Raw genomic sequence first — 24,548 nt, 5'->3', positions numbered from 1 at the left:
TCAGAACAAAAATTTAGTGTCATTATAGGAACTCTGGTTACCAATGATATTGTATTGTTATTACAGATAAACCTGCAAAGGAAGATGAGACTCACTGGAGTTATAACCCAAGGTGCCAAGAGGATTGGAAGCCCAGAATATATAAAATCTTACAAAATTGCATACAGTAATGATGGGAAGTCATGGGTGACATACAAAGTAAAAGGCACCAATGAAGATATGGTAAGACTGAGTCACCTGTGTGTGAATGAAATCCCAAGGTATATCTGACTTCTGAAATCAAAAGGTATCTCCAGTAGATGAGTCTAATTGTCTAACAGAGAAAGCACTTTTATGTGTGTTGCCTTATTATTTTTTCTGGAAAACATAGCAATACATTTCCACTTTATGTCAGCTAAGACTTTCTTACTCTTTAATTGATGGTTCTATAAACACTGTGTCCCCAGGCTAGAATAATCCTGTTTATTACACTTAACTGATTTTCATTTTAATTAGTTTACCAGTAATTACTCATGACTCTGTTTTCAATTTCGTTTTAGTACATTGGCGGATTGATTTAACCCTTGATGCCATAGAACCTGTTCACCAATGCTCATGTCTGCATTGCAAAAATGGTATCTTCCTGTAAAAAAAAAATGTTTACAATTTAGTTAGAATTTATTTTTATACAAACCAGCACAGAATGCTTTACTGTGAGAGGTAGGATAGAAGTAAGGCACTTCACAGAATTGGACACAGTTTTTGTCATGTAGGCAGAGGGAATGCTGCGTTGAAAAGACTGTAATGAGGTGGGGAAGCAAAGTGTAAGAGTATCTAATTACAATGAAGAGAGAATAGAAAAAGCCTTTAAGGGCCTGATTTGAATCCCATTGCAGTCAATGGAATCTCTCCAGCTGACTTCAGTGGAAGTTGGATCAGTTCTTAAATAAGGGAGGGAGAAGTAAATTTGAATCAGTGTTAATAATTGCAGACTAAAATGAACAGGGACATTTTAATACACAAGTTGAAGGGAAGATGTGTTTTTAGTGTACTAGTAACTGGAGCATGAGAGAGAGAGAGGTCCCAATTCAGCAAGATTCTTAAACACATGCCTTACCTTAAGCATGAGTACTACTTGTAGAGTAGTTCTACTAAAGTCAACAAATAGAAATACCCACATGCTTCAAGTTATGCTCAAATACCATGCTGAATCCGGCCAAATTAGGCAGCATAGATGAAGGAGAAGCCTCTAAATGTGGAATATCATGACAAACAGGATATGAAGACTAGAAAAGGAAGTGGATATATATTAGGGTGACCAGATAGCAACTGTGAAAAAACTAGGTAGGGGGGCAATAGGCGCCTATATAAGAAAAAGTCCCAAAAACGGGACTGTCCCTTTAAAAATGGGACATCTGGTCACCCTAGATATATGGGTCCATGAAGATAAAGTAAGGATCCAGTTGTCATCCTTGTACTATTTGAAATGTGTGATGATTTTTGTTGTTGTTGACACAGGTGTTCCATGGCAATGTGGACAACAACACTCCCTATGCCAATTCTTTCACGCCTCCAATAAAATCACAATACATCCGGCTATATCCTCAGGTTTGCAGAAGACACTGTACTTTGAGAATGGAACTTCTTGGCTGTGAATTATCAGGTGAGTTAGCATAAAACCTATTGTCCTGTAGTTTAGAATATTCATTCCTAGTATAATTCCATTGACATCTGTGACGTTACAGCATGGTTGAATTTATTTCTTTATATTTAGAATAGGGTATATATTTTTGTACACATTGACATTAAATTATTTGTTATTTGAAATGGATACAGAAGGCTGAGGTATGTAATGCCTATTTTGCTTCAGTCATCACTAAAAAGGTAAGTAGTGACCAAATGCTTAACAAAACTAAAAATAAACACAGGAATAGAATTCAAGTCAAGATAGGGAATGATCAGGTTAAATAAAGAATATTTAAATATGTTAGATGTATTCAAGTCAGCAGGGTGTGATGAAATTAACCCTAGGATACTTAAGGAACTACCTGAAACAGTCTCTGAACTGTTAGCTATTATGTGTGAGAACTCCTGAAGGAAAGGTGAGATCCCAGAGGACTGGAGAAGGGCAAACATAGCAACTATGAACAAAAAAGACCCAGGGAATTATAGACCAGTCAGTCTAGCTTTGATACCTGGAATAAATTATTAAACAATCAATTTGTAAGCATGTAGAGGATAATAGGGTTATAAGGAATGGCCAACGCTGATTTGTGAAGAACAAGTAATGCCAAACCAACCTAAATTCTTTCTTTGACAGGATTACTGCCCTAGTGGATGGGGGGGAGCCATTGACATCATGTATCTTGATTTTAGTAAGTCTTCTGACACAGTCCCACATGACAGTCTCATAAGCATATTAGGGAACTGTGATATAGATGAAATGACTATAAGGCAGTTGCAAAATTGACTGAAAGGCTGTACTCACAATGTAGCTATCAATGGTTTGCTTTCAAACTGGGGGGACATATCTGGTGGGATCCTGCAGAGGTCTGTCCTGGGTCCAGTACTATTCAACATTTTCATTAATTACTTGGATAATGGAGTAAAGAATATAGAATTGGTGGATGACACCAGGCTGGTAGGGGTTGCTAGCACTCCAGAGGACAGGATTAGATTTCAAAATGACCTTGACAAATTGGAACTACATCAACAAAATGAAATCCAATAAAGACAAGTGCAATGTATTATACTTGAAGAAAAAAAAACAAATAACCAACTACAAAATGGGGAATAGCTGGCTAGGTGGTAGTACTGCTGAAAAGGAATTGTGGGTTATAATAGATCACATGTGGAATTAGTCAATAATATGATGCAGTTGTGAAAAAGACTAATATCATTTTAGGGTGTATGTAAGAGTGGGAGGTAATTGTCCCATTCTACTTGGCAGTGGTGTGGCCCAGTTGGAGTATTGTGTCAAGTTCTGGGAACCACACTTTAGGAAACATGAGGATAAGTTTGAGAGAATCCAGAGGACAGCAATGAAAATGATAAAAGTTTTTAAAAACCTGATCTATGAAGAAAGGTTAAAACAACTAGACATGTTGAGCAGGGGGTTGGACTAGATGACCTCCTGAGGTCCCTTCCAACCCTGATATTCTTTGATTCTATGTTTAGTCTTGAGAAAAAAAAAGATTGAGATGGAATATGATAAGGGCTGTTATAAGTGAGCTGTAGCTCACGAAAGCTCATGCTCAAATAAATTGGTTAGTCTCTAAGGTGCCACAAGTACTCCTTTTCTTTTTGCAAAGACAGACTAACACGGCTGTTACTCTGAAACCTGTCATAAAGAGGATGGTGATCAATTGTTCTCCATGTCCCCTGAAAGTAGAACAAGAAATGGTCCGCTTAATCTGAAGCAGGGAAGATTTAGGTTAACTATTAAGCAAAACTTTCCAATTACGAATAGAATAGCACTGGAACAGGTTTCCAAGCGAGGTTGTAAAATGCCCATCATTGGAGATTTTTAAGAACAGGTTAGACATGCACCTGTAAGGGATGATCTAAGTATATTTGGTCCTGCCTGTGTGCCAGGGGCTGGATTAGATGACCAGAGGTCCCTTTCAGCTCTTCATTTCTTTGATTCTATAATTATTTATTTACATTAGCACCTCGAAGTACCAATCAAAATTGTGCTAGTCACCGTACAAACACATACCAAGGGACAGTCTGTGCTCCCCACCCACAGCTTACAGCCTGACTGGACAAGCCAGACAAAGGGTAGGAGGGACAACAGATACAAAAGTCAAGTGACTTCTCCAGGGTTACATAGCAGGTCAATGGCAGAGCTGAGAACTGGACATAGGTCTCCAAGTCCTGCCTTCCTGTTCAGTGCCCTATCTACTAGACTATGCTGGACAGGCACTGTATAACAAGCTCGAAATTGCAAGAGGTCAGTAAGCTGCAGCTGAAGAACTTTCAAAGCAAAATAAAATGCCTTGTGCCTGGTTGCTTTTGATGAAGTTTGATTTGATTTAGATTTGTTTTGTGGCTTTCCTACAGAAACTGTGATTGTGTCTTGGAGCAAAAGTAAATGAACTAGTGAGCCAATATAAACCCTCTCAAGGTTTGTTGTAGCAAAGGTTACAACACATAAATGTAACGCTTGACCCCTTATCCGCTCTCTAGCGTGTGAATTCTTTATCTGTCAAAAGAGATCAACATTTCACCACAGGGATTGCTACAGTAAATTCATTTTGGGATGATTTTACCTGGCTTCCTGTTTTACTGTATAAACAATAGTCATCCAGTTCCCAAATGATATATCACAACAGTCTGAGTCAAATAATTCTTGGTCCTCTAGTGACATCAAAATCAGATTCAGAAATTAAAACTTAATGCATTAATCTCACTGTAGCCCTTTTCCAATACAGATAGATTTGAAAGTAAATAGAAAATCCTGTCTTAGGTGCTTTAGTGTATTAGATTTTTCTTTCTACGTTTTCCATTTCTGGAACCACAATTTAGAATAAGTCCTTGCCAGAATGACCAGGAATTGTTTTGCTCAAAGAACTGTGAAAGCTACTAAAGTGATTTCATTTCAGTGGTCTCATCTCAGTTTCAAGGTCACCATTCCTCAGCACTGTTGTCACAGTCTGGGCTCATCAGAACAACTCCGTCTCAGTGGAAAGCCAAGTACAATTACACCTAAAGACAGACTAATGCATATAATTCCAGGTGGTTTATCTTAGGTTGAGATGCACTCTTAGAGGTCTGGGGGTTTCAGAACTGATCCCCCCCCCTTTTTTTTTAATGAAACCTTTCTAATTAAAGAAAGTGTAGCAAGATCAAAAGATGGACCTTTCGTAGGCCCCAATTCAGCAGTATACTTAGGCCCAGGGCTAACTTTAAGCACAATAGTCCTATCTAAGCAGGGCTATAAGTGAATTTTATATGCCAACAAGCACTTTCTATACCTGTGCAACCAGCCAACTATAAAATGAACATTTATTTCTTTCCCTGGCTTTTTTTTTCCTGCAACTTTCTGCACTTAGAGCTAGATTCTGCCAACCTTGCTCATGTGGAGTAGTACCTTATTCACAAAGTGGTCCTGTTAGTATTCACGTGTTCTTCTGTAGAGTAAGGTACTGTACTACTCAATGTGAAGAAGGGAAGCAGAACCTGCCCATCACTTTTGTTTGACTGGCATTGCATTCTTGGATTTACAGATCACCTGTTTGATTTCTCAAATGGGCAGATTGAAAGTGAGAATTATAGGCAATGTGTATTTTCATATAACCAAGCAGTCTGTTATTTTTCATAAGCAGAGTTTTAAAATCTTTTTTTTTTGTTCACCAATAGATAGATATGGCAACCAAGACAGAACACAATCTTTGTATTAAAATAATTGTCTTGCTCTGCTCTTACCACTCCTTCACAAACTCTAATGTAAGGCAAGTCAAACATAGTAATTTGAGCACAAGCCTAGGTGATGGGAACTCTTGCATGCAAATATCTAGCTTTGGCACTGATTACTTCTGAGCTCTTGCACAGTTATATGAGATGCTGAGTGCCTCTTGGGAGGTGCTAAGCACTGTTGAAGTCAATGGGAGTTGAGGGTATGTAGAGGACACGGGCAAACTGACAGACAAGTTGTTATGCTACAACCAAAGACCACAGAGAGCATGTCTACACCCGAGCATGGATTATCTCAATCTTAAAACCCTGAATTATCCTCCTAAATGTTTATCCCACAACTCCCCACACTCTGTGGTCACTTGGCAAAGAACTGTATTCTCACCAGGCATGCACACTCACGCTCTCTCTCTCACTCTCTCTTCTATGCCTCTCTGTTCCATGCAGAACATAGGGCCTTCACCACTGCCTTACATCTTTATCAGTCTCCTAGTGCCATCTTGGCTTCTTGCCTTGTCATTCTGAGAGCTTTCAGTTCCAATTCTAGTGTGCATTTCTGTCTTAACCTTAGTCTACCTCATTGCACTTTATCCCGGGGGTTCCAGTCCAACACTTCCCTTGTTATGTTATTTGGGTCTTTCCTCCACGTATGTCCTAGCCATCACCATTTCTTTTCCATACTTTCCTATCCTGTCTTTATAATCATGAGTATTATAATACTCCCTCACACCATTTGTTTTAAATAAAAAGTTTTTTGTACATACAAAGTATTGAAGGAGTCTCCTTTGCACCCTTGTTCAAAGCCCGGACATCAGAAATTACATTAGTGTGTTGGGCGGGGGGAGGGGGTTGTTTTGTTTTTTTCTGTAATTATTCAATTAAATATGTGATCTATAATGGATGTAGTTTTCTTTGATATAGCAATAATTTGTTGTCCCTATTCCTGTATGCATATAATGTTATCTCCTGGCTTAGTACCTCTGCCTCTCTTTCTGCAAGCAGTTTAAGATTTGTGATATCCTCTTCTTCCCTCTAACTTTTGGAGGTGGAAAGAAAAAGTGTAAAATTACGTAGGTGCACAAGCATGTACAAGGGTGGGTGCAAAGTAGGAAAAGTAGATGAATGCAATTGATGGTTTCATTTTCTGTGATATATTGTTTTTCAACTCTGGCCAAAACTGTTTTGACAGCCCATTTTTGTTTGTCAGGCACTTTCCCCTTCCTCTTCACACCACCCCTTCTTCAGATGAAGCACTCTTCAGGACAGCCCTAGTAATCCAGTAGTGATACTTTGATACTGAATAATACACAAATTCCTTTCTAAACCAATGTATGAATCTCTCTCATTTCTAACTCTGGTCAACACCTATATATCACTCCCTCCCACTCTCACTATGCTGATGTAGCGTGGTAGTGAAAACAAGCCCTCTGACAGCGTTTTCTTGGGCAACTTGCCTGAGTCACCATCATACCACCGTGGCTACACTTCTGTTTTTTGCACACTAGCTTGAGCACAGCCAGCGCATGTACATCCGCCCAATCTGAGAATTACATGGCATGGGTGGCAGCTGTGGCAACTGTGGCAGCATGGCATGGGTGGCAGCGCTGGGTCCTAGATGAGCTTGTACGGCATTTCCGGCAGCCCCTTCACTGCTATCGATACTCAAGCTAGCTAGATCAAAGCTAGCTCAGGTATGTCTACATGTGCTGCAATCATACCTCTGATTGCAGGGTAGACAAAACCTTAGCCATTCTCCTAGCCAGCCGCATACCCTACCTTTTCCTTATTCATTTTTATCACAAGAGCCCACGCAGGCCATCTGCCTCTTCTAGGCCTCTGTTTTCTTGTTACTGTGCTGCCATCGTATGGGAGTTCTGCTGCCATGACCTCCATAGATCAGAAGACACCATTGTGTTCATCTAGTTTGTCTTCCTGTCTAACACAGGCCATAGAATTTCCCCAAAGTAATTCCTAGATTATATCTTTTCAAAAAACTTGCAAGATTGATTTAAAAATTGTCAATGGTGAAGAATCCACCACAGTTCTTAGTAAATTATACCAATGGTTAATTAGCCTCACTGTCAAAACTTTTTTTTTTTTATTTCCAGTCAGAATCTATCTAGCTTCAACTTCCAGCCATTGGATCACATTGTTTCATTCTCTACTAGACTGAAGAGCCCATTATTACATATTTGTTCCCTATGTAGGTACTTTGACTCCTTCACTTCTCTCAGTTAAGCTAAATAGATGGAGCTCTCTAATTCTGTCACTATAAGGCATGTTTTCTAAACCTTTAATCATTCTTGTGGCTCTTCTCTGAACCTGCTCCAATTTATCAGCATGCTGCTTCAATTGTGAACACCAGAACTGGACACAATATTTCAGCACTGGTTGCACAAGTGCCAAATATAGAGGTCAAATAACATAGAATCATAGAATATCAGGGTTGGAAGGGACCTCAGGAGGTCATCTAGTCCAACCCCCGCTCAAAGCAGGACCAATCCCCAACTAAATCATCCCAGCCAGAGCTATGTCAAGCCTGACCTTAAAAACTTCTAAGGAGGGAGATTCCACCACCTCCCTAGGTAACGCATTCCAGTGTTTCACCACCCTCCTAGTGAAAAAGTTTTTTTCCTAATATCTAATATAACATCTCCACTCCTACTTGAGATTCCTCTGTTTATGCATTCCAGGATTGCTCTTTTTGGCCACAACTTCACCTTGGGAGCTATGTTCAGCTGATCGTTCATCTTGACCCCCAAATCTTTTTCATCATCACTGCTACCCAGGATAGAGTCCCCATTCTGTATTTGGTCTACATTGTTTATTCCTAGATGTATACATTCAGTCTTATTAAAGCCCTTATTGTTTGCTTGTGGCTAGTTGACCAAGTGATCCAGATAGCTCTGAATCAGTGATCTGTCCCCTTCATTATTTGCCACTCCCCCAATTTGTGTCATCTACAGACTTTATCAGTAATGATTTGGTGTTTTATTTCCAGTCATTGATACAAAAAAAATTTAAATACCGTAGGGCCAAGAACTGATCCTCATACCCCACTGGAAGCACATCCACGCAGTGATGATTCCCCATTTGCAATTACATTTTGAGATCTATCTGTGAGCCAATTTTTAATCCACCTAATGTATGCCATGTTCATTCCATATTTTAACTTTTTCATCAAAATATTGTGTGGTACCAAGTCAAATGCATTAGAAAAGTCTAAGATATTACATCAACAGTATTACCTTTATCAACCAAACTTGTAATATCATCACAAAAAAAAAAATCAGGCTAGTTTTACAGGATCTGTTTTTCATAAATCCGTGTTGATTGGCATTAATTTCATTACCCTTTTTTAATTCTTTATTAATCAAATCCTGTGTCAATCACTCCATTATCTTGCCTGGGATCGATGTCAGGCTGCCAGGCCTATAATTACCCATGTCATCCTGTTTACCCTTTTTAAACATTGGCATAATACTAGCTTTCTTCCACTCTTCTGGAATTCCTCAGTGCTCCAATATTTACTGAAAATCAGCCTTAACAGCCCATGATCTCCTCAGATGGCTCTTTTAAAACTTTTGGAATCTAGTTGTCTGGACCCTCTGAATTAGAAATGCCTAACTAGCTTCTGTTTAACATCCTCCAGAGATAGTGGAATGGAAAGGGTGTTGTCATCACCATATGATGAGACTATATCATGTGTTTTTCTCCCAAATACAGAACAGAAATATTCATTGAATACTTCTGCCTTTTCTGCATTATTATTGATAATTCTACCATTTCCATCCAGTAATGGACCAATACCATTGTCAGGATTTTTTGTTGTTCCTAATACATTTTAAAAAACTTCTTATTGTCCTTGACTCTGCTCCAATCTATTCTTTCTCCTAGTAGAAACAAATGCACCCTGCCTCTGCCCAGTGAATAAACCCCTCATAATTCATTGCACAGCATCATGTCTGTTTGGAATTACTTGTTAAATTTTATCTTAGAAACCTAAAAGAAGAGATGAGAGGAAGGACCAATATCCATCAATGTCCATCCTCATCTGCAGTCACAGTAAATCATGTGGGATATGGCCACCTGATTTTAGCAGACAATCCCTGCTTAGTTCTCCAGAGGAAGCTACACCCCCTCCCAGCTATAATATCTATAGTCTACACCTTGCTGCTGGTATGTGTTTTTTGGCAAGATATCAAGTTATGAAAAAGTACAGATGTGATTAGTACTCAAGGAATTTTCCTTAGCACTAGTAGCATTAAGAAAGAAATATGTATTTTGCAGAATTACACTTCCTTGGTGTTAAGACACCACTACAATGAGACATGGTATAAGAGTAGAGTAGAATAAATTAAAGGAAACAATGGTTATGTGCTGGATAGGAAATCATGTATATACATGAGGCTGAGACTAGTGAGAAGGACTGGGGGGAAAATCACCTTTTTTTCTTTACTCTGTAAATGTGTTAGAAAATATTTTGAGTTCTCTATCTTGTTTTCCATTCTTTCAACATGTATTATAATAAAATGCCTTGCATTGGCAATTTTTGGTTTGATTGCAATTTCCCCCAAAGAGGTTCCTGATTAGGGCCCTTTCTGTGGGAACTGCTTTCTTTTTTTTCCCTCTGTAAGATGGTTTATGGGTATAGGTACCTCTAAGGGCGGTTAGTCATCAACAAGAGTCTTTACCTAGTATTACTCTGCTTTCGCTGGAGTGGGTTTCAGTGGCCTGGGTTCTTAGCTACTAACTGATGGTGCCTCCACCCCATTGTTTAAGGTAGTCAGGAGCCCAGCCTTAGCTCCCTATCTGGTTTTGACTATCACTGACCCAGTACTTCTCCCTATGCCTAGCCTGATACCTCATACATACTCTTCTGACACCTCCATAACAGATGAAGCAACCATCAAGGTACATTTTATTTACCGGGGAAATATAGAGGAAGCATATAAAGGGAAGGGGAAGATTGATCTGACTTGAACACTCTATGACCCACAAGTAGTCAGGGTGGGTTTCCTTGATTCACGAGTTTATTCCACACTAGTGGGTGTCATAATGTGGAGGAACCCTTGTATCTTAATGAGTTGTTGCAGGCCTGGAGGTTGCGGCAAGGTGATGAGGGTGCCTATTCACCCAGTGGGTAGCCTGTTTGCTGCAGCAATAGGTGTTACAGTAAAAAAAAAAAAAAAGTCCTAATGGTGGATCGGGCCTCCTCAGCGTTTCTAAGTGAAGTTGCTCTCTCCCAGAGTAGTTTGGCAGACCCCTTCGGGGCAAAATAGGTAACCTCCCCAGGCAGGAAGAGACAGACAGGAGATCACTCACACTCCCTCAGGCAGGTCCATCCTCCCTTCCCCCTGTTAACTTAGTCAGCCAGCCATCCCTAGGGTTCACCTAATCATAAGACTCCTTTATTGGCAAGGTGAGCACACTGCACTTTTCCCCATATCTCATCTATCTGACAACAAGCTTGGCTCCCTTTCTTATCAGACCCACTAACGCAGGTTATACTACCAAAAAAAAAAAAAAAAAAAAACCTAAAAGGCACTGTAGTGAAGTAAATAGTCTCATGGATTCCTTTTCACTTTTTCAGGTTGCTCTGAACCTCTGGGGATGAAATCAGGGCATATACAGGACTATCAGATTACTGCCTCCAGCATCTTCAGAACACTCAACATGGACATGTTCACTTGGGAACCTAGGAAAGCCCGGCTAGACAAGCAAGGCAAAGTGAATGCCTGGACTTCAGGTCATAGTGATCAGTCACAGTGGTTGCAGGTAAAGTTTCACTGTTTCACTAATGTTCTTAGTGTCTGTCTATGTTCTATATGTTTCTTGTACAGGAAAGTTTTGTTGATTTAGCATCAAATCTTGCTTTTCTCACCTGGGTATGTAGGGAACAACAGTAGTGGAATCTATCTAGATCTGCACATGGGAGATAAGGCTCCAGAGAGCTCAAACTTGGGTGCACTACTTCATTGTTGTTCAATATGTGCCAACATGCAGAAAGGCATGGTGAGGGTGGGTCTCCAAATTTAATGAACCTAATCTTCCCCTCCACCTATTCATGAGGCGCCTAGCAGCCATGAGTATTACTACAGCTAATGGACTTGAACAGCGGCTATGGAATTACTGTACTGGATGCTTGACTGCCTCTTGAGAGAGATTCTATCCCCCAGCCCTTGCAAAACTCCCTGGGACAAAGTCCATTTACTTGAACTTTTGCATAAGGTGAGCAGCTTTGGCTCCTAGGAGTTACGTTAGTCTATTTGAAACTATTCAAACTTACCTTCCCCCAACACTTTTGAATCTAGTAAGATTGATTCAACACATGAATTCATTATGAAGCTGTTCACAAAGGTTGTTTTCAGTCTGAAAAGTGATTTGTAGACATTACTGGTAGGCTAATGGGAAAGATAGCAACAAATCACCACATGGAAGCCTATTTGACCAGTCATTGTGACATTTACTTTTTTGAACTGTTGTATGTTGTAGTGTTTTGAGACAACTGCCAGTTTGGAATGAAATTCTCAGCATGAAACCTCAATAGCACTGGAAGTGTGCTACTAACCCCCTGCAAGCTTTTCACGTATAAATTATAACTTATTAGCTTTTTTACCTACAGTTGCTAAGCAATTTAGCAAAGTGATTACTATCTCCTCTCTAAGCTTATACACAGAGGGAAAAGAAGTAGTGACTGCATTGTCGATTTACCATTTGAATAGTTAAAGATGTCTGGATTTGGTGAACTTCTTTAAAAACAGTCTGTCGAAATACAGTAATGTTTTAAGTCATTTTAGTGTTTTTTTTTTTCAGGAGGAAGTGGTTATTGTGTTTTGTGGTGAAAGAATGGAAAAAAGTCTCTCTCCACCAAAAAGAGAGGCAAGCCAGATCTAGGGTAATTTTGTCTCCATTGCTGATCCAAGGGAGCCAATGGCATTTAGAGTCTATAAAGAAATGCTCTGTGATGTTTTATTCTATCGAGGTTTCAGAGTAGCAGCCGTGTTAGTCTGTATTCGCAAAAAGAAAAGGAGGACTTGTGGCACCTTAGAGACTAACAAATTTATTTGAGCATAAGCTTTTGTGAGCTATAGCTCACTTCATCAGATGCTTATGCTCAAATAAATTTGTTAGTCTCTAAGGTGCCACAAGTACTCATTTTCTTTATTCTATAGAGGGTGACAATGGATTTGTCATTGTCTACAGATGGTAAGCGAGTTAGGGAGCTATATAACAGGAAAGGACAGCATTTCTTATTTTCTAACATTTTCTGTTTTGTTTGAAATGCTTTTTCCTCTCTTTTTCTTCCCTTCCCTCAAACTAATTGAGTATGCAAATTAATTTACGTTGCATTCATTTGATTCCTGGCAGGTTTTCCATCAGTCCGGTAAAACTTATGCCTATTTTTTTCTTGTTAAAATATGCAAGAAGTCTATAAGGCAAGTTAAATCTGGAAGGGATTCTTTTGTTTTGTTTTTAACTTTCATAATATGATTGCAGAACATTTAATGAGAGCATGACTATTTTCTTTCCTTTAACTTAATATAACATGCTATGGATGACTGGAAGTTGTTATATTTACGGAACTTTTCCTAGAAAATGCTAACTATGTTTCAGTAAAACCAGAGGCATTAAACCATTTGAGTTTTCAATGCATAGACTAGTTATTTTGTACTGTAGTCCAACGCCTCTGAATTCATATGCTTAAGTTATTGATGTGCCCAAACACTTCAAGTCTAGGTAATAGCTCTGTAAGAAAGGATATACCCATCATTTAAATTGGTCTCCGTATTGTTTTTTTCTTTGCTTTTTTTTTCCTTTGGGAAATTCCCTTTATACTCATCACATTGCAACCTTTTATCATAGTGACTGCTTTTTCACAATGCTGCTTTCACAGAATCTAGGAAAACCTGATTTGTAGGGAAAAATGTATAAAAGCAAAGTTATCCATTTTTTCCTCAATCGCTGCATGTTAGTATGGAGGCTCCTACTAGCAGCTCCATATCTAAAGTTGTGTTCTAAAATGTGCTTAAATTGAGGCATAAATTCCTGTTTTTCTCTAAAGAAGGTAGCCCACCAGTATGAAACTTCACACAGTATTAGCTATCATGCCCTTTGAATTTTCTGTACAGTCTTAGTTTTGTTTATCCTTATTTTATTTTTTATTAGGAAATCTTTGACATTGGACTCTTGGTGAAATTGGTCCTTGGCCCTTCAATCTTTCATTGTTGACTGATGTATTTTATAAAATATGCGGGTCTACATAAATCTTGGTAGAAAGAGGTATCCTGAGTAGATCTGATGCAATTTGTTGTTTCGGGGGGGTGTGGGGGGGAATATTGATTTTTAGGATAATTTTTTAACCATTCATCACAGCTGAAAGTTTATGTTCCAATGGTTGCCAACATATTTGTGTAATGCGAATAAACATTTTGACTATTTATGGGCAGTTGTTGATTCACAGGAGATTTGGGATAAAATCTGCTCCAACAGCAACACTATTTCTGACGTTACACAGGTGTGCTCCTTAAAAAAACCCAAAATAAATAAAATTTTAAAAACCCCTCCACCTTTAAGTATTTTACAGCTTGGAAATTAATATAGGGAAAAAATTGTTGTTAAGTAGTAACATACAATCCACCTGATGCTAACCCACAAAAACAAGGAAATGAAGAGTTAAGGCACCCCAGTACATACCCTCTACTTCCCCCACCTCCTGGCATGCACCTTATTATAACCACAACTGTTGTACATGCACTGTAACTGTATGTCTTCCCACTTGGGCGTTCCCAGCACTCACTGCCGTTATTTAATTAATAAAGCTTTAAACGTAGTCACTTGGTGTGGCTCTTTCATCTCCTCCCCTAAAGGTCCCGCGGCCTCAGCCTGATCACCTGAAGCTCCAGGCAGATTGGTAACATAAATCTGTCACAATGCCAGCCTCCAACAAAACACACTATTACCCCATATCCATAACTAATTATGAGAGAAAGTAGTTTGGTAAAGGGGTGTGTGGAGAAGGCTGGTGAAATTCAGTGACCTGTGTTACACAAAAGATCAGATTAGATTATCACAATGGTTTCTTCTGGCCTTAAAATCTATACATCTATGAATGCATCACGCGCTCCCCAAGTGCCTTCAGGAGGACTTCTGTTTAAGTTAAAATCCTGAGTCTTGTGGACTCTTTCATCCCTCCTCCTGCTGTAAAGGCCACATTTTTATTCTACAGGAAAATAACCTATTTCAAAGCCATGCAAGAGCATCTGTTAATTTGCTATTCAGTAACTGTGACCATTACCCCTGCCAACTATTCTCTACTGTCCCTCATTTCCTAGGCAAATGGAAACTCAACTTAGCGGTATAGAATACCATAGTCTATGCCCCTTGATCAAGACTGAGATGAGGTAGTAGGTTTCAGAAACTTTCCACTCATGAACACTTCTCTTTAAGGGTTTTAGAGAGAGACAAGGTGGGTGAGGCAATATATTTTATTGGACCAGCTTCTGTGGATGAGAGAGACAAACTTTGAAGCTTACACAGAGCTTTTATTTAGGTCTCTTTAAGGGTTGTGTTTTTTGGGGAGACATCATTTGAAACTATGCATATAACAGTAATCTTAACAAAACCCAAGATATGTTAACTAAAAGCAAGATATATTAAAAATAGAGAAGAAATGTAATTAAAATAAAGAAATTGTCTGCTCAATGTATCTCGATGTAGACTTCTCGTAGTCTTTTCAGTCTAGTTACAAACCTAAAAGGAAAGAGCTTACATTCCTTAAAAACATTCCCCTCTTTCTTACTTCTCTGATTTGCCTGTCAACATTGTTTGCTGCACTAGATACCAACTCCTCTTGCTGTTTCCAGAGATGTTTCCTATCTAGTCCCTGTGACTGGGTCAGCTTGCAAGTTCAGACATATCACCATTGATTTCGGACAGCCAACGTCACTTCCCAGTTTCTTCCAGTTACCTACATACACAATAGGGTTTTCAGTTGTTGCTTTATCTAGGGGATGAGCCATTGAGAATACAAATATTCTTAACTATGATTAATATCTGTCTTTCAAAGGCTTACTGACCAATCTCAGGGACAGCATTTCACAGACAAGTCTGCACATCTCTGCCTGTGACAGCACCTGTCATGCCTTTTCTGACCCCTTCTGGATGCACTGGTGCCTCTACGCCCATTGCTCAAGGAAACCCACTCCAAAGAAGCTACCAACAACATTTAGTCCTCCAAGGTCTAGAAGGGCCAGGAGGAGACAATGACCAATTGGGAGTCAGCAGGCCAGTTAAGAAGGCTAGCCTGCTGCTTCTCAGGGCAGAATTGGGTGAGACTGGACAGTGTCTCACAGAACCCCAGGGTCTTTCCTTCAAGCACCACAACTAAGAGCTTGTATTTGAGGCTTTGTTTCTTTATTTATAGGCCCAGACAGCCAAATTGAGGTTTGTTTTTTTTTACAATGTTTAAAGACTGCTGCTGAATTAATAGCATAGGCTGCCCTGCTGCAAGCAAGCAGCCAAAACGTGTGGACTAAGACAGGAAAAGCCTGCAGGTTCCATGGTGCATTATTACCTGCCACGCTCCCCCAGCCATTTTCTGTATTGTCCTTTCAAACAAACAGATTAGCATTTTCCTCAAAATCAACCCCTACCACTTATTTTCTGGTATTATGAACTATGAATTAGGGAAGAGGTCCAGGCCCTCTTTCTCAGCAATGTATTGTTAATTGAGATTTTGTTTTAGATTGCATGTTCTTAATTCTGCTAAATCTATACATACATTTATCACTGTACTTGTAAGTATTAGAAACAACTTAATTATTATAAATAGGGCTCTACTTCCATGAAATTTTTTTCTGTGTATTTTGCCACAAGGCATGGGAAGGGTTTTCTAGCTTGATGCCCATGAATGATAAGCCTTAAACAGTTTATTCTCAGTTTTACACTGTGCCCATGGAACTCTGATGTTTTAAGAAAACCACTGTTCCCTCAAAAATAGACTGGAGCAACAAGCCAGGTCATCTTTTAATGTCTCTCCTGTTGATTACATGTGAAGGAATCAACTAAGCATGATCAGAGAGAACACCAACGTTGATACACAACATATTGCTTCTAGAGATTGATAAAATGGAATCACTGTAGCCAATTAGCTTTAGATGTGTATAGATTTCTGTTTCACACCTGATTGCTAATAATAATATAGTATATTTTTTATTAGTATTTCCCCCGCCACCAAACATTTTCTCCAGTATCAGATGTTGTCTTGGAGCTTTTGTAACAATATGTTCAGATATCAGTTGGAATAACCCTTAACTTTGCTTATGCTTTTAGCGTAATGCAGGACCACTATTTTTACCTTCTAAGATCCTGATGGTGTGAGGCACAGATGGAGAGTCTTATTCAAAATAAGTCATCACTTTCTTTGTGTTATATTTGCAGAAAACAACATCTGCCTATGATACTGTTTTGTGCAAACTTAGGATCTGTGTGTCTTCTTTTATATAGACTCTTTTCTGTTTAGTAAAAGATTTGCATGTTCATTTTCTAGATAATCAAACAAAAAATATATTGTTATTGATTTGTTGGAACAGACCTGTGGTCCCTAGAGTTTGTTTTATCATATGTTTCTGAGAAAAGCAGAATCCTTAAAGCTGGTATAAGTTGCATCTGATTATTCCCCTGGCATGGGGGGACTCCAGTGGCATAAAGCCTTCTATTTTTCCCTTGAAAAAAGTGAATGGACCAGGAATGGGAGGGCAGCATGACTAGAATGCATTGAGCTCCAATGATTCACGGCTCGTGTAGTGCCCGCTAGGGTACCAACATGAATTGGAGGAGCTGATTCTGGAGTCAAAATGCCCCTGGCAGCCCTGGAAATTGCGAGAGTGCAAAACTGGTATACAATCAGCTTTCCCACCCACTTCAAGTCCTGTGTTCTAGGGTATTGCAAATTGAACATGAGCCAACAATGTGATGCAGTTGCAAAGAAGGCTAATATTCTTGGATTCTATTATCCGGAGTGTCATATGTAAGACATGGGAGGTGATTGTCCTGCTCTACTCAGCACTTGTGAGCCTCAGCTGGAGTATTGTGCCCAGTTTTGGGCACCACACTTTAAGAAATATGCGGACAAATTGGAGAGAGTCCAGAGGAGAACAGCTAAAGTGATTAAGACTGAGAAACCCTGATTTATGAGGAAAGGTTAAAATAGGCTTCCAAGGGAGGTTGTGGAAGGATTGGAGGATTTTAAGAACAGGTTGGACAAACACCTCTCAGGGATGGTCTAGGTTTACTTGGTCCTGCCTCAGCATGGGGGACTGGACTAGATGACCTCCCAAGGTCCATTCCAACCCTACATTTCTAAGATTCTATCACTTCAGTCTTGCCTGGGTTCACTTGAGTCAACTGCTCTTCACCCAAGAGCTGATCTCTTGTAGGTATTTTGATATTTTAATAGTGATAATTCTTTCATCAGTTGAGAAGGAGATATGTAATTGAATGTTGTCAGCATACTGTTGGTGGCTAAGCCCATGGTGTCTCATTATTTCTCCTGTAATCTCATGGCAAGATCCAAATTTGAAAAATATAGAGAGATTGTAGAGCTGATTCCGTATAACCCCTAAATCCATTTGCCCTGTGCCAAGTACAGCTTATCTGTGTCCAAGGATCTGGCCCATAAGTGTGTTAGGATTTGGTCCTTAATTTCCAGAATTCAAAATGTAATGCTATAAAGATTGTCATCTGCCAACCTGTGTATTAGAACTGCAGATTGTAAATAAACCATTAAATGAAAGCACCTAGCTCGTTTATGATTGTCCCATTATAGAGACTTTTTAATATGAGTCATTAAAAAAAATTACTGTGTTCTTTGGGTGATTTTTAATGGTCTCATTGTGTCAGGAAATTTTAGCTTAGGTTTTCCTCATGGACAAAGAGTCAGTATGTCATCAGAAGTTTATATACTGGTTCATAGAAAAATATTTGGTGTTAGAATGAATTACTGTGTTAGGATTTGCATGGGTTATCTTAATTGCTGATCTCAATTTGACAAGGAGTGAAAACTAGCCTAGGTAAGAGGATGCAGGTAAATATAATAGTGGGTTGGTTTTAGTTTTTATACTAAAAATATTCTTTCTGGCATCATTTTATATTTCAAATTAAGGCCAATTGTTTAATTAAAATGGGTTCAGTGAATCAGAAGTATATTTTCTCTTCATTGACTAATTTTAAAAACTGCTGAAAGTTGGAATAAGGAAAAATGCTAGTTTAAGAGCAATTTGGGTAATTAACAGAATGAGGAAATTATATGACTTCTAGATGGCGTGGAGTACATAAACAGCATGTTATGACAGTGTTTTTAAGATATAAAAGTATTCAGTGGAAATTGTAAGCTTAATTATAATGTATCATAAAACATATGAATCCCTCCATGCAGCTCCACTGAACCTCAGCCAGCACCACTAGAGTAGGAGAGGGGAATTAAAACCCTTTAAAATCTAAGCCAACTCTTTCTCCTGTGCACCCTCACAAATGGCCTCTCTCCTGCATGCGCACTCTCTCTCTTCACCAGGTGATCTCATATCCTCTAAATATAGTGGATTTGGTTGTTTTGGAGAGGTGGGGGTAGGTGAGAAAATTGTATGATTGCTGTTTAACCTCCCAACCATTGCCTGCAGGAGTTCATGACTATGTCTTGTAATTTGTTGTTTTTCTGCTACAGTTCTTCATATTTAGTTCATTGATGATCAAAGATGGGAAGATAGATAATTGAGGAAGTACCTAATATAGTGGGAACAATTTAATGAACAGAGGTGATGAATGGTGGGTGGGTGAGAGACTCTTACTTTTGTATTGTTTGTGAAGAATTTAAAGTGTTGGCGTTGGAATCTGTTGATATGTTGAGGCAGGAGGCATTGATATTGTTCCTCAGAGTTTTCCATGTGGGATGGGTACGGTTTATAAATATTGTTTCTAATGATCTCTCTACATCTTGAATGATCTCTATGATCATTGTTCTAATGCTCTCTCTAGATCTAGAGCCCAACCTGGGTTCAGTTATGGGAACTAGTGGATGTAGCAACTTCCAGTTTAGATAGAATGGGAGAAAAGCCAACTGGACAGAGTACTTTAAAGGATTCTCTTTGTCAGTGGTTCCCAAACTTGTTCCGCCACTTGTGCAGGGAAAGCCGCTGGTGGGCCGGGCCGGTTTGTTTACCTGCCGCATCCGCAGATTCGGCCGATCGCGGCTCCCAGTGACTGCAGTTCACAAAGAACCGCGGCCACTGGGAGCCGCGATCGGCCGAACCTGCAGATACAGCAGGTAAACAAACCAGCCCGGCCCACCAGGGGCTTTCCCTGCACAAGTGGCAGAACAGGTTTGGGAACCACTGCTCTATGGTTTGTACAATCAGCCTGATCTCATTGCCAGGTTGTACAGCAGTTGTTCCATCCAGTTGTTCCAAAGACCAACTAATGAGTACTTCTGGAAGGTTTTCTTAGGCCTTGTCTACACTGTGGGGGTAAGTCAACCTAATTTACGCAACTCCAGTTATGTCAATAATGTAGCTGTAGTTGACATAGCTTAGGTTGACCTAGCTTAGGTTGACCTACTGTGGTGTCTACACCGCGCTGGGTCAATGGGAGACACTCTCCCATTGACTTACCTTACACTTCTCATTCCGATGGAGTACAGGAGTCGACAGGAGAGTGATCTGCAGTCACTAGACCCTCTAAATCGTCCCCTGGTGCATCGATCACCACAGCGTCAATCTCTGGTAAGTGTAGACATGCCCTTGTGTCCCTTATGTTTACTCTATCTGCCTGATCTCCGAGCAGAGGGGCTGTGAGATGATAGTAGTTTCACACTCAGAAAATAGGCAGACACAGGTGCACAGCCCCGACCGGAGCCAGAGGCACACTAGTCCGCCTGGCCCTGTGCTACCAGCAGGCCCCTTCCTGTTGGGGGTGGGCCCATGCTGCGCCACACAGCTCCCCTGCCAAGCACCCCCTGGATCCAGTATGCCCAGAGCTCCCCTACAACCTTTCCACCACAAATGCACAGTGCTGTGTGCACACACACACACCCAACCCAGTGTCCCCCTGCCCACAGCCCCACCACAGCTGCCCAGCACCCCAAACAGAACCTCCCACTTGCTAGTTTCCCAATACACAGAGATTTCCCCTCCCTCCCTTTCAGTGCCCTTCCCCACAGCCTCACCACCACAACTACACAATACCCCACACAGACCCCCCACTGCCCAGTGCCCTGACACACATCTCCCACACTGCCCAGCAACCCCCAACAGGCCCCCACTGCCTAGCACCCCAAAACACACAAACTTCCCCCACTGCCCAGCGCCTCCCAGACACTCACCATCACACCCTGCCCCCTTCCCTGGCCTCACTCACCAGCCCTGCTGGAAGGTCTCTAGTTCCTAGGGTGAGAGTGGCAAGTGGAGTATCCAGACTCTCTACGTGCTATCCCTGCCACAAGTGCGAGCTCCGTAGCTCCCATTGGCCGGGAAAAGTGCCAATGGGAGCTGCCGGAGCCACGGAGCGGGGCTTGCAGGCGCCAGCAGCATGCAGAGCCCCCGCACCTTAACAGCCAAAGGGACCTGCCAGGGGGCGAGGTGGGGGGTCCCGGCGGTGCTTACCTGGGGCGGCTCCCATCCCGGGAAGCATCCAGCAGGCAGGTCCCTCTGGCTCCTGGGGTGGGGGGTTGGATCGGGGGGTGGGGACAGAGGGCTCTCTGTCCGCTCCCAGAGCCTGCAAGCCATGCCCCTGCAGCACGCGGTGCTCCTGCTGGCAGGCAGATGCCGGGAGCTGCCTCAGGAAGTGGTGAGAGGCAGCGCCAAGGCTGCAGTCCAGACGGTCCCAATATCGGGACAAAGGGCCTCCTGACCGATGTAAGGTCGGAACGTGGGACAAGTCCCCTAAAATTGGGACTGTCCCTATAAAATCGGGAAGTCTGGTCACCCTATGATAGACAGCTCTGAAAGAGAAGGTCCGCTTGAACAGCAGAGCAACTGTATTGATAGATATAACAGTATCTATCAGTATTGATAGATAAAAGCAGTTCCATGGCATAGTCTCGTACTGTACTTAATGAATGATTTTCCAATTCTTTCTTTTAAAGGCTTTTGTAGAAAAATATAATGAGTTAACTTTGTTACAATGACTGCTACTTATTAAACAGAACACATTCATCTTTGGTTATAAATATCTGTGAGAAGTTTCCCTAAGCAGGTGAAGCTGCCTCACTGTTAGCTTTAAAGAGTTTCAATTCCTTTACACACTTACAATTCCTCTCTGTGTATCACTGTCTTACAGACAAATGGAAATTGAATAATGACAAATTTCCCATTACAATAATGGTTTTTGGTTCTGATAAAAAGAAATAGGGAGCATAAGCTGAAGCTCTCCAGCTGTTCTGAAAGTGGATGTACGTAGGCTTCTGAGGTATTCATTGTTTTTGAGTATTTACTATAAAGATCTCACAATTACTTGATACCAATAACAGGACCCTCTGAAAATGGCACAAAGAGTTTAATGTGAAGGCTGGTAGGTTTTTCATTTGTTTTACACTACAAGCAATTGAATAATAGCCATATTTTCCACTGATTTTCACTAATGATTTATGGGCTAACAGATGCATAGTTATTTCCCCTGATTTTTGTCCATTTATAATAACAAAACCATATTTTCTTTCCTTTTTTAAAAAAAGAAAAAGGCAGACTGGTCAAAATACCTTAGAAGGAGATGGAAGGTGTCATAAAAATAAAGGGAAGGGTAACCACCTTTCTGTACACAGTGCTATAAAATCCGTCCTGGCCACCTGTAAAGAGTTAAGAAGCTAAGATAACCTTGCTGGCACCTGACCAAAATGACCAATGAGGAGACAAGATACTTTCAAAGCTGAAATGGGGGGAAACAAAGGGTCCTCTCTATATGTGTGATGCTTTTGCCGGGAACAGATCAGGAATGCAGCCTTACAACTGTTAGTTAGTAAGTAGTCTAGCTAGAAATGCATTAGATTTCCTTTTATTTAATGGCTGGTAAAATAATCTGTGCTGGATGGAATGTATATTCCTGTTTTTGTGTCTTTTTGTAACTTAAGGTTTTGGCGAGAGGGATTCTCTGTGTTTTGAATCTGATTACCCTGTAAGGTATTTACCATCCTGATTTTACAGAGGTGATTCTTTTACTTTTTCTTTAATTAAAATTCTTCTTTTAAGAACCTGATTGCTTTTTCATTCTTCTTAAGATCCAAGGGTTTGGGTCTGTGTTCACCTATACAAATTGGTGAGGATTTTTATCAAGCCTTCCCCAGGAAAGGGGGTGTAGGGTTTGGGAGGATTTTGGAAAGAAAGATGTTTCCAAGTGGGCACTTTCGCTGTTCTTTGTGTAACACTTTGGTGGTGGCAGCTTTTAACCTAAGCTGGTAAGAATAAGCTTAGGAGGGGTCTTTCATGGAGGTCCCCACATCTGTACCCTAGAGTTCAGAGTGGGGAAGGAACCTTGACAAGGGCTTGGGGGGATATGTTGGGGGAAGACATCTCCAAGTGGGCTCTTTCCCTGTTCTTTGTTTAACACGCTTGGTGGTGGCAGCATATGGTTCAAGGACAAGGCATAGTTCATACGTTGGGGAAGTTTTTAACCTAAGCTGGTAAGAATAAGCTTAGGGGGTCTTTCATGCAGGTCCCCACATCTGTACCCTAGAATTCAGAGTGGGGAAGGAACCTTGACAGAAGGGATGGGTACAAAATATGCTGCTTATTCCTTCCTACAGTAGCATTATAAAATGGTGGTTAGTTGTGTCTTAACTATTTATTATTATCATGGCAGCATCTAGAGGCTCCAGTTGAGACTGGAGCGTTACTATGCTAGGCACTGTACAAATGCATAATTAGTACAGTTCTTGTCCCAAAATTCCTACAGTTTAAATAAGACAAAAGGTGAGAGGGGAAAGAGATGCATGGAAAGATGAATCAACTTGGCCAAGGTCAAACTTTAAGCCAGTATCAGAACTTGGAGTTGAATTCCTGTCCTCTAGTTTAATGCCCTTGCTCTTGGATCTTGCTACTTCTCATTAGCCCCTCTAACATATTGTGACAAAGCTCTGTCCTTGCCTCTGTGGGTCCTGCGTTTCCTGGTGGATTTTGCTAGCCTCAGAGGCTCACTGTGACCCTCCACGTAACCCTTCTCTCTCTAGAGAGAAAGGTCACAGTCTACGGAGCCATTTTCATCATAAGCCAGCAAGGGAGGTGAGGAGAAGTTATCCTTCCTTGCACAGTCTCTGTTGTCTTTCAGTCTCAGTGATTAATCAGGGGGCAAAGGTGTGGGGGGGGGGGGGGGGGAGCCCAGGCCCACCCTCTACTCTAGGCTCCAGCCCAGGGACCCTAATAGTATCAGCTATGGTAGCTGACCTTTTAGAAACACGACGTGTACAATTCCCTGGGCTACTTCCCCCACAGCAGCCCTCACTTCCTCAAGCTCCACTTCACCCTTACCTCAGGGCCTCCTTCCTTGTGCCTGATATGGTGTGTACTACTCAGTCTCTCCAACAGTGCAACTTCCTCCCACAGCTCCTGGCATGCACACCCACCTGATTGGCTGGGAGGCTTTTAACTCGTTTCAGCCAGCCCCTAATTGGCTTCAGGTGTCCCAATCAACCTAGCATTCTCCCTGCCTTCTGGAAAGTTCTTAATTGGCCCCAGGTGTCTTAATTGACCTGGAGCAGCTGCCATTTCACTTATACTGGTACCAGGGATTTGTTTAGCCTGGAGCTAATATATCTATCTCTCACTACTTTTCTATAGCCATCTGGCCTTGCCCCATCATAATATATAATATTGTCTATGTCCAGGGTGATTTAAGCTCTTCCTCAGTGTTAGTTCATAACTGTGTAAGGCAATCACTTACTTTATTTGTACCTCTGATAGATCCAATATAAAAAAGTGCAAAAGGACTGTGAAGCTACTTTTCACTGAATGAAGTTTTGTATTTATTTTGTGTTCTAATTATTGTATTCATAATACCACTGTTATTAATCTAACCAATACAATGAGGCTATATTACAAGAATCTGGCTGATTTAACAACATTTTTGTTCAAGAATTGAGATGCTTTCTCCTAGCGGGGTTCCGGTCACTG

The 24,548-nt window shown here is 40.8% G+C and overlaps 1 protein-coding gene across 1 annotated transcript in view; it reads left to right on the top strand.

The window, feature by feature from the left end:
* EDIL3 (EGF like and discoidin domains 3) overlaps positions 1-24,548 on the top strand; it is a 385,232-nt gene that overhangs the window by 299,536 nt on the left and 61,148 nt on the right. The window contains exons 7-9 of the mRNA XM_077816328.1: positions 67-222; positions 1,498-1,642; positions 10,988-11,172. Coding sequence (XP_077672454.1) covers positions 67-222; positions 1,498-1,642; positions 10,988-11,172 — 486 coding nt within the window. The remainder of the gene's footprint in view (positions 1-66; positions 223-1,497; positions 1,643-10,987; positions 11,173-24,548) is intronic.

The sequence above is a fragment of the Eretmochelys imbricata genome, chromosome 5 (genome assembly GCF_965152235.1).
Source record: "Eretmochelys imbricata isolate rEreImb1 chromosome 5, rEreImb1.hap1, whole genome shotgun sequence".
Classification (NCBI taxonomy): Eukaryota; Metazoa; Chordata; order Testudines; family Cheloniidae; genus Eretmochelys; species Eretmochelys imbricata.
Note: the sequence above shows the minus strand (reverse complement) of the source record. Positions and strands in the feature narration are given on the sequence as shown.